This window comes from Ochotona curzoniae, unplaced genomic scaffold (assembly GCF_017591425.1).
Source record: "Ochotona curzoniae isolate NIBS_2020 unplaced genomic scaffold, NIBS_Ocur_1.0 contig_1014, whole genome shotgun sequence".
NCBI classification, from domain to species: domain Eukaryota; kingdom Metazoa; phylum Chordata; class Mammalia; order Lagomorpha; family Ochotonidae; genus Ochotona; species Ochotona curzoniae.
The window spans coordinates 51326001-51342394 of NW_024464920.1; the positions used below are offsets into that span (position 1 = coordinate 51326001).

A 16394-nucleotide genomic window follows, 5' to 3' on the forward strand; every position below is an offset into this window, starting at 1 on the left:
TTCTCCTTGAAGTTGGTGTGTGTGAGCCATGTCATTTACAATTACAATGGGATTTGCATACCCAGGGGATGTACTGTCCCAGCCAGGAGTCTCCTTCCCCGTGGGGGGTTCCAGTTGACACATGACTTAGCCAAGGAACTGGGGTCCAAGGTCCCTCCTCCGAGAAGCTGTCCACCCTCCACTGAGATGTAGTTGGCAGCTTCCCTTAGGGCCAGCCTCACTGTCCTGTCACCCCACAGCATGGTTTACACTGCCTAGCTGCCCATCCAAGTGGGCAAGGAACACAGAAACGTACTCACAGTGTTGTGAGTGGAGGCAGGCAAAATGGAAGGGGTGCAGGGAAGACACAGTTTATAGTGACATGTTTCTTGTCAGTGCTGTACATCAGGGGCAGGAGTGTGGGCAGTGGGTAGGCAGTGAGTGGGCAGTGTCAGGGACTTTCCAGTGCTGCAGGGATCTGACCCTCAGGAGGCAGGTTTGGAGTGGCCCTAAGCCCCACAGGCACAGACCATCAGGCACTGGGCACAGGGGTCAAGAGCCTGGCCTCTGACCATGGGTGGGGGAGGCATGGGGCCAGGCTGCCAACCCAGCAGGTAGTGACAACCCAGCAAGGCTAGCGCCAGCTTCACCAGAGGTGGGCGGAGAAAGCCCCGCCCTGGTCCCTCGTGCCCCCCTCCTTCCTTTCTTGGGGATAGGAGGTTTGCTCCTGGGTCTGTCTCCATCACTCCTCCCGTTAGAGAATGGAACCCAGCAGGGATCTCGAAGTCCCAGGCTCAGGGGAAGGGAGGGCCCAGGGAGACCAGGTAGAGAATGCAGCAGGACGCCAAAGGCTGCCTAGAGAAACCCCGAATGCACAAGGCGCTGAGGACTCCACGTAGAGCCAAAACCCCGGGAGTGCAGAGGGCGTCACCTTGTACAACCCCGGCCACGGCTCAGGGACGCCGTGTAGAGGAGCAGCCGACAGACTTCCGGAAGACTTCCGGGGAGGTGCAGAACCAATCAGCTGCGCGGAAGCAGCGCGCGTGCGCCCTGGGCTCCTTGGCGGGGCTCGCCGCAGACTACAATCCCCAGGATGCTCCGGGCCCGCCGACTTTTCAAACGGACCAATCGGCACCCACGCAGCCCGACGGTGCGTTTAAATCCTTGGCGGGGCTCGGCGGCGTCGTGCGAAGTGGGCCGCTGGGGTGAGGGGTTCTTCGGTTTGAGTCCGCGGGAGCGTGGCAGCTTCCCGGGCCGAGCCTCCGGGCCGGCCCTCCGTTATCGGGCTTTCCCGGGCCGGGCCGCGGTTCCCCAGCAGCACCCGGCCTGCTGGCACCCGGGACGGCCCGCTTTCCCCCGCTCCCTCACCTGGCCCGGACACCTGCCTCACTCCGGCCCCTTCCTCCTTGCAGCTCTGGCCATGGACCGAGCGAATGGCGGCCACCTGTCTTCCGCTGGCCGGGCAGGGCACGCGCAAACGGATGAGGCTGAGAAAGAAGGTGAGGCCCGGGTCCAGCCGCGGGAACTCGGGGGCCGAGTGAGATGCTCCTGTGTGCTGTGCTGTGCTCCGGGAGGAACGGGGTACCGGTGTCTGGGGGAGTGCCGCCTGGGAGGCACAGGGTCCCCATATCCATGGGAGGGTCTCCCGTGTCCATGGGGAGTGCCGCCCGGGAGATACAGGGTCCCCATGTGTGGGGGTTCTCGGGTACATGCGGAGGATCACTTGGGCAGACAGGACCCCCATGTTCATGGGGCGGCTGTCCCTGTGTGTGTGGGGAGGGAGGGTCTCCTGTGTCCATGGGTGGGTCGCCCAGCAGGTCACTGGCCCCTCTGTGTAGGGAGGGTCACTCGGGAGGAGCAGAGCCCTGTGTACCTGTGGGGGGGACGGGGACACACACACACACATACACACGGTTTGTCACCACAGGAGGACGCTCCAGGGTTTGTGATGGGTCTTTGATTTCTATACAAGGCAGTGCTGCTTAAGTTACTTGACAGGGTCTTCCAGATGCCAGCTACAGTGCCTGGGCTGGGGCAAGGACTCCTCTTGGTTCCCCTGGCAGGCCTGGGCTGGGGCAGGGGCTCCGCTCGGTTCCCCTGGCAGGCCTGGGTCGGGGCAGGGGCGCCGCTCCGGTGCCCTGGTCCCCTGGGTGGATGTGGGGAACCCTGGTTGTGTGATGGCAGCCATCTCTTGGGTATGTCTCGGCAGGAAGCTGGAGCCAGGGACCCTGGTGTGTGGCATCTCGCCAGGTGGGGTGCCTGCCTTGTGCTGTGCTGGTCTCTGAGCTGTGTGGGACCCTGGGAATCTGTGAGTGAGCAAGGCTGGTGGGGACTTTGTTCCCTGCTGTGTCGTCTTGTGGTTTGGTTACTAAGGTTCCTGGGTGTCCAAGGGACACCCGCCCAGCCCAGCTCCAGCATCAGCACCCAGCAGTGCTCTGGGCCCTTACGGGAAGTGGCAGGGACTGGCCTGGCTCCACGCAGGCAGCCCTCTGAGTGCGGAAGCTGGTCCCTGGCTCAGGTGTGATGCCTGCTGCATGGAACATGTCATACCTGCTCGTCATGCTGTAAGGGCGACAGGAACAAGAGCCCTGGACACATTCGTACAGACACACAGATGCTTACGAGTTATTTTTGATCCCAGGTGATTGGATCTGTAGGTGAGGGACCCTGGGTGTGGCCCCGCCCCAGTGCTGTCATGGCTGCTTGCAGAGACAGCCTGCTGTAACCCCTGTCCCCAGTGCTGTCATGGCTGCTTGCAGAGACAGCCTGCTGTAAGCCCTGACCCCAGTGCTGTCATGGCTGCTTGCAGAGACAGCCTGCTGTAAGCCCTGTTCCCAGTGCTGTCATGGCTGCTTGCAGAGACAGCCTGCTGTAAGCCCCGACCCCAGTGCTGTCATGGCTGCTTGCAGAGACAGCCTGCTGTAACCCCTGTCCCCAGTGCTGTCATGGCTGCTTGCAGAGACAGCCTGCTGTAAGCCCTGTCCCCAGTGCTGTCATGGCTGCTTGCAGAGACAGCCTGCTGTAAGCCCCGACCCCAGTGCTGTCATGGCTGCTTGCAGAGACAGCCTGCTGTAACCCCTGACCCCAGTGCTGTCATGGCTGCTTGCAGAGACAGCTCACTGTAACCCCTGTCCCCGCTGCTGTCATGGCTGCTTGCAGAGACAGCCTGCTGTAAGCCCCGACCCCAGTGCTGTCATGGCTGCTTGCAGAGACAGCCTGCTGTAAGCCCTGTCCCCAGTGCTGTCATGGCTGCTTGCAGAGACAGCCTGCTGTAACCCCTGACCCCAGTGCTGTCATGGCTGCTTGCAGAGACAGCTCACTGTAACCCCTGTCCCCGCTGCTGTCATGGCTGCTTGCAGAGCAGCCCCGGAGACTGCATATGCTCGTGTTGATCATTCAACATTGTGTTGACCCTGTTTTCCCTTGCAGGACACACCCTCCTGGCCCTGACGCTCCTGCGTGGTGGCCACACACTCCCGGCGCTCTCTCTTTGTGTCTCTTCCTTGGGCGTCCTATGCCACACGCCCGTGTTCCCAGATCTCGCTGGTCCATCCCTGGTGTTCAGAGCTCTAGCTGCCCTGTGGCGTCTGCTCTTTCCCCTGTCACTAGCTTCCTGTAACCAGACACCTCCTGCTTAGCGCACCCCCTGCTCCCACTTGCACCTGTTCTTGTTTGGCCATTTTGTGTGTTCCTAATAGATGCTGCCTGCTTCCTTCTAAGAGCAGCAGTCAGTTTATAGTGCCTGCTGTGAACTCTTCAGTGGCTGCTATTGAGTTTTGGATAAAATAAGAAATCTTGTAGGGCAGACATCGGGCCCCGCGTCCCATGTCAGGGCCCAGCTCTGCTTTCTGCTGGCACATGACCCAACAGACAACAGGCGATGGCTCCTGTGCTGGTGTCCCTGGACGCAGGGCCACATCCCGATCCTGTTCCTGGCTGCACTGGCCCAGCGCTCCTGTGGTGGACTTTTGAGATGTGAACCAGAGTGAATGGAAGATCCCGTGCTCTCCCTGCATTTTTTTTTTTTTTTTTTTTTGTATTGGAAAGGCAGATTTACAGAGAGAAGGAAAGGCAGAGAAAGATTTTCCATCCACTGATTCATTCCCCAAGTGGCTGCAACAGCCGGAGCTGAGCCAATCTGAAGTCAGGAGCCATGAGCCTCCTCTGGGTCTCCTATATGGAGCCGTCCTCAACTGCTTTCCCAGACCACAAGCAGGGGGCTGGATGGGGAGTGGAACTACGGGGTCAGGAACTGTTGCCCACTTGGGATCCTGGTACTTGCAAGGTCAGAGTTTAGTCACTGAGCCATCGTGCCAGACCCTCTACCTTCTAAATAAATATGAATAAGTAAGTGAGTGAGTACGTGCTTGGAAAGCACCTGTGCTCAGTGTCCTTGTGGTTCAGGTGCCCTCCAGTCTTTTCCAGCTTGCAGCTGCCCTAATGATGGAGCAGGTCCTCAAGCTTCTGCTGTCTTGGAGGCGTCGGTACCCCACTCAGGGCAGTCTGCATGGCCCTCGGTGCAGAAGGCACAGCTGGCCACCCAAACCACCCAGAGCCCCGGTACAACATGGCTGCCGTCACACCTGCACCCTGAGCCCTCATCCACAGCAGACAAGGAGAAGTTGCTGGGAGTGCGTGCTCACAAATTTGGCCTCCTGGTTCAGATATCTAAAAATGACTTTCCTGTCTGTCCTGGAACCTGCGTGGCCCTAGGTGGTTTAGCTCTTGGGGGTCCCTGGGGATGTGGCTTGTGCAAGTATGAGCTAGCTGTACATGGTACCTGCCACTTCCTTCCCTACAGAGAGAAGGAGAGACGGACAGATCTGTCTGCTGGTTCACTCCCCAAGTGGCAGCAATGGCTGGAGCTGAGTTGATCCAGGAGCCAGGAGCCTCTTCAGGTCTCCCACACCAGTGCAGGGTCCCAAGGCTTTGGGCCATCCTCAACTGCTTTCCCAGGCCACAGGCAGGGAGCTGGAAGGGAAGTGGAGCAGCTGGGACAGGAGCTGACACCCACATGGGATCCCAGTGCTTGCAAAGCGAGGATTTAGCCACCGTATTAACTCTATTGTGATGGAATGTGGAACAGACATTAGCCATTTGCTAAGTGTCAGGACCTCAGCCAGAGCTTGAGGAATTTGTTTTGGTGGGGCTTCCAGTCTAGCCGGGCCTCTGAAGTGGCCAGGGACACCTACAGAAACGTGAAGCCAGCAGAGCGGGAGCGGTCAGGGGCAGGTGCTGTGGGAGGCCTGGGAGAACAGAGCCGGTCTCCGAGGGGAACGTGGTGTGAGCCTCTGCGGCTGCGGAGAGGATGCCTGGGCGGGACACCAGGCGCAGGGTCCCCTGGGGCTCGGGAGAGGCTGAGAAGCCACATCGGTCCTCGCCTTGCTCCTGGGTCACTGTGGGAAGATGGCCAGGTACGTGGTAACCTGAGGAGGCCTGGGCAGCCTGACCTGGGTGCCTGCGGTGCTGCCCTTGCCTGGAGAAGCTGCCGGGATGATTCCAGGCGAGCGTCTCAGTCTGTCTAAAACCCACATCAGCCGTGGGTTGGCTGTGGCCACTTTAAGAGCGAACAGAAGGCAATGTGATCTGGACCCCCAGTGAAAGTGGGGTTAAATGGACACGGGTGTCGCTTCCACGTGTGGCCTCTTCCTCCCCCAGTCACCCCAGCCTTCTCTCTGCCAGGTGTTGTTCTTCTGGCTGATGAACAGTTCGACTTTGATCTCTCCTTGTCGTCCTCCAGGTAAACAAATGGGTTTTCTTCCCTGGCCTTGGGATGCAGTCGGCTGAGTTTTTGATATGAATGCCACATAGTCATCAGTCTTTTCTTTAAAACTAGCGCGAATGAAGATGATGAGGTGTTCTTTGGGCCTGTTGGGCATAAAGAAAGATGCATTGCCGCCAGCCTGGAGCTCAGCAGCCCCGCCCCTGGGCCGGGCCCTGGAAGCCCCCTGGCGTGGAGCCCCCTGGCCGGGGAGAAGTTCGTGGAGGTGTACAAGGAAGCGCGTCGGCTGGCGCTGCAGATAGAGAGCAGCTGCAGGAACCGGGCTGCGCCCGCCGCGCAGCCCCAGGAGCCCGCCGCCCAGCCCGCCGCCCAGCCCGCCGCCCAGCCCGCGGAGAGATTCATCCAGGAGTCACAGCTGAAACTGAGCCTCTTTGACAAGGAGCGGGAGGCACAGAAGAGCCCCAAGTCACTAAAACGAGACACGTACTTCCTGCCCAACAGCCCCTTGGGGCCATCGCTCCCAGGGCTCCAGCCCTCGGCCCTGCCCAGCTCTGCTGCCCAGGCTGGCCCCGTCCAGGCGCAGGGGCCACTGCTCTCGTCTCATCCAAGGGCTGCCCGCCCTGCCAACCCGACAGTGACTCAGAAGAGGGCGCCCAGCAAGCTGCAGTTCCCTAGGGCGTCAGCGGCGGGCAGAGGGAAAAGCCTTCACGTGACCTCGGACAAGGTAGAGGAGCTCTCTCCTGGGGGACTGAGTGGGGGGACCGGGAGGGGAGGGGCTGTGAGACTGAAGAACAGCTGCTGTGTAGGGCCCAGGGACCCCGGGCAGCGTGCGTGTGTGTGTGTGTGCTGTGTGTGTGCGTGCAGGGCACAGGGACCCCGGGCAGCATGTGAGTGTGTGTGTAGGGCCCAGGGACCCCAAGCAGCGTGTGTGTGTGCGCGCGTGCATGTGTGTGTGCGTGCGTGTGTGTGTGTGCGTGTGGGGGGGCACAGGGACTCGGGCAGTGTGTGTGTGTGTGTGTAGGGCACAGGGACTCGGGCAGTGTGTGTGTATATGAACACGTGTAGGACTTGGGGACTTAAGGCAGTGTGGGGCGTGGGGACAACTCGGGGCAGGATTTCCATCCCGCCCTGTGCCTTGTTGGACCTTGTTGGACTGCTCGTGTGCCAGACTGGATCAGCAGTGGTCTTCAGAGAGCTGCTGGGATGGCTGTGAGCCGCAGGAAGTCCTGCCGGCGTGTGGAGGGTTGCTGGCTTTGGAAACACAGCCAGTGGAAGGTAAAGTGGCATGGCTTCATGGACAATCTGGGCCATCCCTTGGAAATCCGTAGGTAGGGCTTCCGTCCAGCGGCCGAGGCGCTCCGCGGCAGACCTGATGGGACGCCGGCCCCGCATGGGGTAGGTACACACGTTCAAGGCCGCAGCAGTCCTAGTGGCTAGCAGGTAGAGCCAGCCCAGACAGCCAGCAGCCTGCCTCCTGGCAACAACCGCACCCTGGCAAGAAGCAGATGAGAAGTGACTTGGGGGTCCTGGCCGAAGCAGCTTCCGGGATCCCCGCTGTCCTGGTGTAGTCTTGGTGCCCTGAGGAAATGTCAGGGACTAAGGAAGCGTTGCGGTCACCAGGGCAGTGGCTGAGCAGAGGACGTGTGCCACAGTCAGGTGTGCTGTGTTGGGAAGGGCTGCGGCTGCGCCACACCGAAGGGAGCGCCGGGCAATCCTCATGTCTCAAATCTAAAATTTTCAGCTCAAGAAAGAGATGCCGAGTAGTCCTCCCAGCACAGAAACCCTGAAAGGAAAGGAGCTCCGTGGGGACGCACTCCCTGACAAGGCTAGTGCGTCTCTGGACACAGCCAGTGTGCCAGCTCCTGGAAGCCACCTGGCCCTGGGCAGCCGATCACTGCCCATGCCTCCCAAGGTGAGGGCGCAGCAGGCGCAGTCCTGGGGCTAGGGACGTAGACGCAGTGGGTGTGGGAGTGCAGAGTCTCAATTCAAACCACATCAGCACAGTTGAACGCGTGTCCACGGAGGGGCTCAGTGGAAGGCGTCCTCAGCTAGGCCCACAGTAGCCTGTGTCATGGCCCAGGGTTGAGGGGTGGACGGGTCGGCCTCCCTGAGCGTCAGTGCCGCAGTGGGCCACCCCTGGCCCCTCACGCACCTGGGTGTGAAAGGGATGGAGCAGGATGCGATGCACGCAGTAGCTCTCAGGCCTGGAGGTCACCAGCAGACTCTTTGTCCTTTATTTCTTGGCACTGACGGTCCAGCCAGGCTCTGTGCAGGGCTGTGCAGAGTTGCCTGTGCTGAGCCTGTATCAGCTGGCTCGGGCCCACAGCTGCATCCCTCCCGTGCCCCACACTTCTCAGGCTGGGCACTGGAGAGAAATCCACTGCATTCCCACATGCACAGAAGCAATATCCTGCTCTTGCAGGGCTCAGCAGTGGGTAGCTGACAAGTTCCACTGACCATCGTGGGGTGTCCAGGGCATGGGGCAGTGTGTGTGTGTGCAACTGACCGTGTGAGGCATCCAGGGGCACAGGGCAGGGTGTGTATGTGTGCAACTAACCGTTGTGCAATATTTATCTCAGTTGGGGCTGAGGAAGAGCCTGTTGCGACCACCCAGCTGCAGTGTGGCCCGGAAGTCCTCTTCCTCGGGGGGCGTGTCCCGTGAGGTGGCCGGTGTGTGCCCCTCTCCCGCAGCAGGCAGAGGTGAGCATGAGCACCTTGGGCTAGGCCCACCCCAGCCGGACACGGGCCTGTGCTTAACACAGACAGGGTGGGGAGGGCCCGGCGGGGGGGACACTGTCGCCGCCCCTGTCTTGCGTGCTGCTGTCCAGTGAGGAACAGTGTGGCAGGTGGCTGGCTCGTGCGGGGGCCTGGCAGTGATGAAGTGCCTGTGGACACAACACTCGGATTGTGCTCGGGTCCTGCCATGGCGCGGTGCCCCAAGCCTGCTGCAGCTCAGGCTGAACTCTGCCCTGAGCTGAGGCTGCTCTCCAACAGGAAGGCAAGGAGCCACGGGGCTTTCACAGCTCCCTTTTGGTGCCTGCTGTGTGCACTGCGCAGTGCTGCCTGCTGAGGGTTTTGCTCATGAAATGGGCCATTTGTGAACACCCTGAGGCTGATGGGATGGGTCGTCCTGACTCTGCCACGCAGTGTTTCAGAGTTCGTATACTGTCTGCCACGCGGGACCTTACCCAGCTTGGCAGGGTTGCAGTCTCCCAGTGCCAGTGGGCCTGCCCCTCTGTGGCACACAGTCGCTTTGCAGACACGGACGCCCACCTGCGGCCATTGGTGAAAAGGGAGGCCTCTGTTTCCGTGGCAGGAATTGGGTGGGCCACTTGATGTGTGATAACCAGACTTCATGTGTCCCCTCTTCCAGCTAAGCTTGCCAGCGCTCCAGCCCACAGCTCCTTGCTTCTGCCAAACGCTGGCAGGTTGGGCAGAACAGGCCCCACTGCGCCGCCCCAGCCTCTACCAGCAGCAGAGTCCGATGGAGCCAAGTCCACACCGGAGCAACCCACAGTGCCCCCCGCAGCTGCTCCCACACAGTCCCAGACCCCCAGAACAAGGGACCCAGGGCTGCACTCTAACTTGACTCTGCCGGCGTCTTCTCGGCTGAGTGAAGTTGGAAATGCCAGGAGGCAAGATTCCCATCGAAGGTCCTCAACCAAGACCATGCCGACTCCCACAGATCCGTTTAAGGTTCCCAGGTTTTCTGTTGGTGAGTAACCGTGAACCTGCACCTTCACAGAAGCCCAGGTGCGGTTTTGTACACCTGGCCGCAGCACCATGGAATTTCATGTTCTGTTCTTCCACGGTGTGGGGTGAGGAGTACCTGAGGCCCCAAATTTGGGGGGCAGTGTGGTGGTTCAACAGGCTAATTCTCCACCTGCAGTGCCAGAATTCCATATGGGCACCAGGCTGGTCCTGGATGCTCCACTTCTGATCCAGCTCCCTGTTTGTGGCCTGGGAAAGTAGTGGCAGATGGACCACGTCCTTGGGATCCTGTGCCCACTGGGAGACCTGGAAGAAGCTTCTGGCTCCTGCCTTTGGATCAGCTCAGCTATCTTCCATCCACTAGTTCACTCCGCAAGTGTCCACAGAAGCCAGGAAGTCCACCCTGATCTCCCACGTGGGTGGCAGGGCCCAAGCATCCGGGCTGTCATCTGCTGCCTTCAGGGTGCGTGAGCGGGAAGTTGGTTTAAGAGTGGAGGGGCTGGAGCAGAAGTGGCACTGCAGTGTGGGCAGGTGTCCCAGGTGGCAGCTCAGCCTGCTGCACACAGCTCCCCTTCTGGGGTGCCTGCTATCATCTTGGGGGTCTGTCCTGCTGAGGTATCTTGTGCTGTGGGGGCACAAAAGCAGCCCATTTGTGGGCAGCGGTGACAGCTGGGGGACAGTGGCCTGCCATCCACGGAGGAGGGGCCCCGAGTGGCTGGGCTCAGGACCTCTGCAGCCAGCTGCAGCACTTGGCGAGACGTTGCCTGGGGCCCCAGCGCATGGTGGGTGTGGCTTGTCTGTGAGCTGGCTCATGGGGAGCCATGCTGCAGGGGCTGTGGCAGGGTGGGAACTCTGGGTGTCGGGGCCCACTTGGGCCTTGGTGGGCCTGCATCTCAGCACCCTAGATCAGCCAGGCGGCTCGGGGAGCACGCAGGCACAGCATCCCCATCAGGAGATGGCGGCCTGGCCCAGGGATGTAGCCACGGGCGGGAGTCAGAGTGAGGGGACACTAACCGCTTGTGGCTGACCCTCACTTCCTCTCTTGGTCCTAGGTGGCTCACCAGGCGGCACAACGCCCAAGCCCTCACGGATGCAGAGGTTGCAGTCCTGTGCATCAGCTGGGAGGTAATAACCACTGACCTGCCATCCTTCTCCCTTACCCTAGGAACCCCTGAGGTGCCCAGCTAGCTGTGACAGTGCATCAACTCAGCCTGCCCTTCTGCCCGCTGGCCAGGGCTGCGGGCACACCCTGTGTGCACACTCACACTGCTGGTACTTAGCCTGCTTGGCCACTGGCTGAGGGCACACCCTGTGTGCACACTCACACTGCTGGTACTTAGCCTGCTTGGCCACTGGCTGAGGGCACACCCTATGTGCACACTCACACTGCTGGTACTTAGCCTGCTTGGCCACTGGCTGAGGGCACACCCTATGTGCACACTCACACTGTGGGTGCACACTGAGGTTCCACTTTGGTATCTGCCGAAGCCCTAAGCTCCCGTGCTATGAGACTGCCTGGGCTCGAGTCAGGTGCTTGGTGGAGCCCACAACCTCGCCTCTACCTCAGCTGAAGATTCCCAGTCGGGCAGCTGTGCAGACAAGCAGAACAAGCTGACCTTGCTCACAGTGTGGTCCCCAGCAGGGCATGGCAGCTGGTGCAGGTCACAGGCACCTCCGGCCATGCCTCCTGTGCACTCCACCTGCAGTCCTCGCCGTGGGGGTGTGGCTGGGGCGGGGCCAAGAACAGACATCCTGGGCTCGCATCCACTCAGCCAGTCCCTGGCACCAGTGTGGATGGGGATGGCAGCTGCTCTGGGCTCTGCTGGATTGGGATGGGTGGGATCATCACTCAGCTGACCCCAGAGGGGAGCCACGCTCTTCTGGGCATCAGGGTGTGCATCTGTCCATCTTCTGATGACTTGGGACTTTCCTGTCCTCTCTGAGTCTTGGGGTGAGAGGGCATGCTTCCTTGGTGGCAGCCCCACTATCACGCCTCCCCTCCCACACAACAGCCGGCAGCAGGAACCCAAGCCAGGGGGCCCCTCACAGCCAGCTCAGCTCCTCACAGCCCACTCAGCTCCTCTCACAGCCCACTCAGCTCCTCTCACAGCCAGCTCAGCTCCTCTCACAGCCCACTCAACTCCTCACAGCCCACTCAGCTCCTCTCACCCACTCAGCTCCTCACAGCCCACTCAGCTCCTCACAGCCCACTCAGCTCCTCTCACAGCCCACTCAGCTCTTCACAGCCCACTCAGCTCCTCACAGCCCACTCAGCTCCTCACAGCCCACTCAGCTCCTCTCACAGCCAGCTCAGCTCCTCTCACAGCCCACTCAACTCCTCACAGCCCACTCAGCTCCTCTCACCCACTCAGCTCCTCACAGCCCACTCAGCTCCTCTCACAGCCAGCTCAGCTCCTCTCACAGCCCACTCAACTCCTCACAGCCCACTCAGCTCCTCTCACCCACTCAGCTCCTCACAGCCCACTCAGCTCCTCACAGCCCACTCAACTCCTCACAGCCCACTCAGCTCCTCTCACCCACTCAGCTCCTCACAGCCCACTCAGCTCCTCACAGCCCACTCAGCTCCTCTCACAGCCAGCTCAGCTCCTCTCACAGCCCACTCAACTCCTCACAGCCCACTCAGCTCCTCTCACCCACTCAGCTCCTCACAGCCCACTCAGCTCCTCACAGCCCACTCAACTCCTCACAGCCCACTCAGCTCCTCTCACCCACTCAGCTCCTCACAGCCCACTCAGCTCCTCACAGCCCACTCAGCTCCTCTCACCCACTCAGCTCCTCACAGCCCACTCAGCTCCCCTCACAGCCCACTCAGCTCCCCTCACAGCCCACTCAGCTCTTCACAGCCCACTCAGCTCCTCACAGCCCACTCAGCTCCTCTCACAGCCTACTCAGCTTCTCTCCCAGGCAGTCCCTCACAGCCCACTCAGCTCCCCTCACAGCCCACTCAGCTCCCCTCACAGCCCACTTAGCTCCCCTCACAGCCCACTCAGCTCCCCTCACAGCCCACTCAGCTCCCCTCACAGCCCACTCAGCTCCCCTCACAGCCCACTCAGCTCTTCACAGCCAGCTCAGCTCCTCTCACAGCCCACTCAGCTCCTCTCCCAGGCAGCCCCCACAGCCCACTCAGTCTTGTCCCTTTGGTGGAAGGGGTCAAGGGTATGTCTCGGATACTGCCTCACTATCTGATCACCCAGAGGGTAGGGGCGACAGCGGCTGCATGTGGAAGACACCAGCACCCCGTCTCCAGTGAATGACAGCTGACAGACCCTGTGTTTTCCAGCAGGCAGGGACGCCCTGCTGGTTGTCAAGGCTCAGTGTTGCTGGCAAAGGGAGACTTGCTTAGATCCGAGCATTGAGCTCTTTGTGCCGGCCTTCTGTTCACTGGGTTCTGCAACCTGAAGTCCCAGCTGGAAGGGTGGGCAGAGACCAGCTGCGCACTCGCCCACCCCCCTGCCCTGCTGGGCCTGGACCTGCCTCTGGGAGGGCCGTGAGCCTGTCTGTCAGTGGGATTTTGCAGCTCTGTGCAGCTCCGCTAGAGGAGTGTGTTCCTAGTACCATCCGATTGTTCTAGTGACCCACACGGACCGAGGCAGCCAGGGCTGAAGGTGGGCAGCGCGGATTGTCACCCTCCCTGGGAGAGAGGCCCACAACAGAACAGTTTACTGGCTGCCTTTGCAGGCCACGATCTCTGGTGTGACCACAGGCTCCACGCCGCCTTCCCGCAGGGCTGGGGGCTCGTTTGCAGATTTCCAGGTCGTCTCTCCTCAGGACTCTCATTTTATCGTTGCTAGGGTTGTTATCCACAGCACCCCCGCAAGACGCGTCTCGGGGCTGGCCTCCCCAGGGCTGGCCAGCAGCTTGCGACTGCCCCGGAGTGCGAGGCGCCTGTCAGCCTTGCCCACATCCACCGGCCGCCGCCTTTCCAGTCTTGTGTGGGACACCCCCAGGACTGCACCCTGGGCGCTGGCCTCACCCCTCCCCGGACCTGCTCGGCGACTTTCTTCAGAGCCCCGGAAGAAATGCGCAGTGAGGTAAGAGATGAGGGGTGTGGCAAGATGCTGAGAAGGCCGCCAGGCTGGGAAGGCTGCACAGAGCGGCCAGGCTGACAGCCCATCCTTCCCCTCCACGCCAGGCCGTCCCTGGGCAAATCCCTTTGGCATTGGCGCCAGGGGCACTGAGTCTCTGTACTTCTCTGGTAGCCAGATCCTGGGAGGGTCCCCTCAGCCCCGCTTTTGGGGGCTCTCTTTCTGCTTCATCTCCTGTCCTTTGTCACAGCACCGGCCACCAAGCCTCCTGCCATGTCCCCAGTAGTGTAACGTGCTGTCCTGCCCAGTCCTGGCAGAGCTTCCTGCTCTCGCCACACCCAGGCCACTCTTGGCCTTTCTAGAAAAGCTGTACAGGAAGTTGTCACTGCTCTGGCCAGTTGGGTGACCACCACAGCTGACAGGACCTCTGCCAGAAGCTAGAGTGTCCTATCCACTGCCTGGAGCTACAGCTTCCAGAAAGATTGATGGAGTCCAGCTGGAAAGGCCAGGTGATGACCACTCCCCTGCTGCCAAGAGCCCCTCAGGACTGTGGAGGGCGGACGGCGTCCGGTGGTCCCTACATACCGGTGGTCACAGTTGCATGGAACACAGCTGGCTCCTCGGTTGCACTGTCCACACATGACGCACTCAGTGCCACCTGTGGGCAAGGGGCAGCCTCCCTGCACAGGTCGGATGGGACATCCCATCCCCGGCGGAGGTCCTGTGGGCTGCACTGGCAGCCCAGCTCCTGATTGAGTGGGAACCCTGGCCGGAGTGGTGACAGCTTCTTGCTCCTTGTCAGGTGTGCCAACCACAGACGGGAGGCCTGCAGGTCCCCAGCCCTTTCCCCAAGGCAGTGAGAGAGACAGAGGAGAAAGCAGAGGTTAGACACACTGCCTGCCATTCTCTGACGGTCATTTCCTCAGACACAGGTTCCCTAAAAAAAGACGTCACCATGCAGGAGGCTGGTGCAGGCAGTGCATGGCTGGAGGCCCGCAAAGCCAGGCCACTGGACACAGGGACTCCCTGCCTGGGCTGTGGCCAGGACCCGGGAATGGCACTGGGCAGCATCTTGGAGAAGGCCCCTTCCAAGCTTCTCTCTCCTCTGCAGGAAGGAGCCGACAGGGGAGAACAGTAGGGCCGAGTCCAAGCCTGCAGCGTGGTCGCCAGAGGATGACGGCTCCTGTCCCCCGGCTGTGCCTCAGGCACTCACCTTTTCTCCAGAACGAAGTGAGCTGACTTCCCCAAAATGTACTGGCCCAGAAGCTCTGGAAGAAGCCAAGCCCAGTGTGGATGCAGCCCCTGGCGAGGTAGGCCATCTGCTGACATGAGCCCCACTGGTGCATGGCCTTTACAGCAGACAGTGCAACCCTGGCCCACCCCCCGTCATCCCAGGGCAGTGTCCAAGGGCAGGGGCCAGCACAGAGAGCTTCCTCCTGCCCAGGGCACACACAGGCCTCACTGGGTTTTGAAAATGCACCCACTGAGGACATAAGCTGGGCACTGCCTGCCTGAGACACCTAGATAAAGGCATTATGTCTCCATCCTGTGTGATGTGTCCGTCTGTGCTGAGTCCTCTCCCTGTGCTGTGTCCCCTCCCTGTGCTGTGTCCCCTCCCCGCAGTGAGCCTCCATCCGTGCTAGTCCCTTCCTTGCACTGTGTTCAACAGGCTCTCCTTGTGGACCTTGGGCTGGCCCAGCTCAGCCTCACGGCAGCAGCAGACAGCAAGTCCCCTGCTGACCTCCCGCTCATCGACTTCTGCAGCTCTCCAGAAGTGAATGTGGTTCAGGGTTCTGAGAGCCGACCCCTGATGGACCTCATGACAAACACCCCAGATCCGAGTCGGAGTGTCGTGCCTAAGCCAGCACAGGTGGTAGGGCAGGTGAGGAGCAGCCGGCCCAGGGCACATCAGTGACTCTGAGCAGGGCCTGGCCTTTCCACAGGTCCCCATCAGCTACCGGGGTCCCCATCAGCTACCGGGGTCCCTGTCGCCTTGGATGTGCGATGCAGCAGACATGCTGGGTGACTGCGCCCGTCCACAGGAGCCCTGTCCTGCGGTCACATCTCGCCTACACATACCTGCTTAACCCAGCTCTCCCATGTGGCTCTGTCTGGCCTTCACCTGCTGCTCATTCTCTTGCAGCTCATCGACCTGAGCTCTCCGCTCATCCAGCTGAGCCCCGCTGTGGACAAGGAGAACGTGGACTCGCCGCTGCTCAAGTTCTGAGTTGAGTGGGGCTCCTCGCCGCTCGCTCTTTGCTCTAAGAAATTTCCTCAAGTGATTTTCATCCCATGGGAACACAATTTAGAAGGAACTGAATAAAAAAGGTTGTGCTTCCCAAGCCCAGAGAGGGTGGGCAGGACAGTGGCAGTCAGGGCTGACTGGGGGACCCCATTCCCAGCAGCACCCCGTGCCATTTCACCCCATGGTGACTGGGGGACCCCACTCCCAGCGGCACCCCGTGCCGTTTTACCCCATGGTGACTGGGGGACCACACTCCCAGTAGCATCCTGTGCCGTTTCACCCCCATGGCTCTGAATTAGGGATTCTGTTTGGAATCTTTTGTGTATAAAATAGAATAGCTATTTTTAAAGTTAAATTATGAAATAAATAGAAGCGTACTAAAGCTGTCTCATCCCTCCAGGCCATATGCGAGACTTGCATTAGCCAGAGTTTGTGACAGTGGTTTCTAAGTTGGGGCTGACATCCAGGTCCCGGGTCCCAGGCAGCCGTGGGCACCTGTACTGTCCGTGCGTGCCCAGGCAGTTCCTATGCCATGGGGCCCCAGAGGAAGAGAGCTGGGTGAGGAGCTGTATGTCAGGCTGGGCTCTCAGCATGAAGGGGCAGAGCTGGGTGAGGAGCTGTATGTCAGGCTGGGCTCTCAGCATGAAGGGGCACCTGGAAGCTTGCTCCCCATCTGAGGGCCCTAGTGGGC

The 16394-nt window shown here is 60.7% G+C and overlaps 1 protein-coding gene across 1 annotated transcript; it reads left to right on the top strand.

The window, feature by feature from the left end:
• Nucleotides 1–810: 810 nt before the first annotated feature.
• On the top strand, nucleotides 811–16082 carry GTSE1 (G2 and S-phase expressed 1). Its single transcript, XM_040988380.1, has 12 exons — nucleotides 811–1129; nucleotides 1392–1478; nucleotides 5662–5719; nucleotides 5816–6425; nucleotides 7443–7613; nucleotides 8281–8401; nucleotides 9075–9416; nucleotides 10465–10537; nucleotides 13225–13464; nucleotides 14570–14768; nucleotides 15128–15340; nucleotides 15602–16082. The coding sequence occupies exons 1-12, from the start codon at nucleotides 811–813 to the stop codon at nucleotides 15683–15685; spliced, it is 2517 nt and encodes an 838-aa protein (XP_040844314.1). The 3' UTR covers nucleotides 15686–16082.
• Nucleotides 16083–16394: the final 312 nt, after the last annotated feature.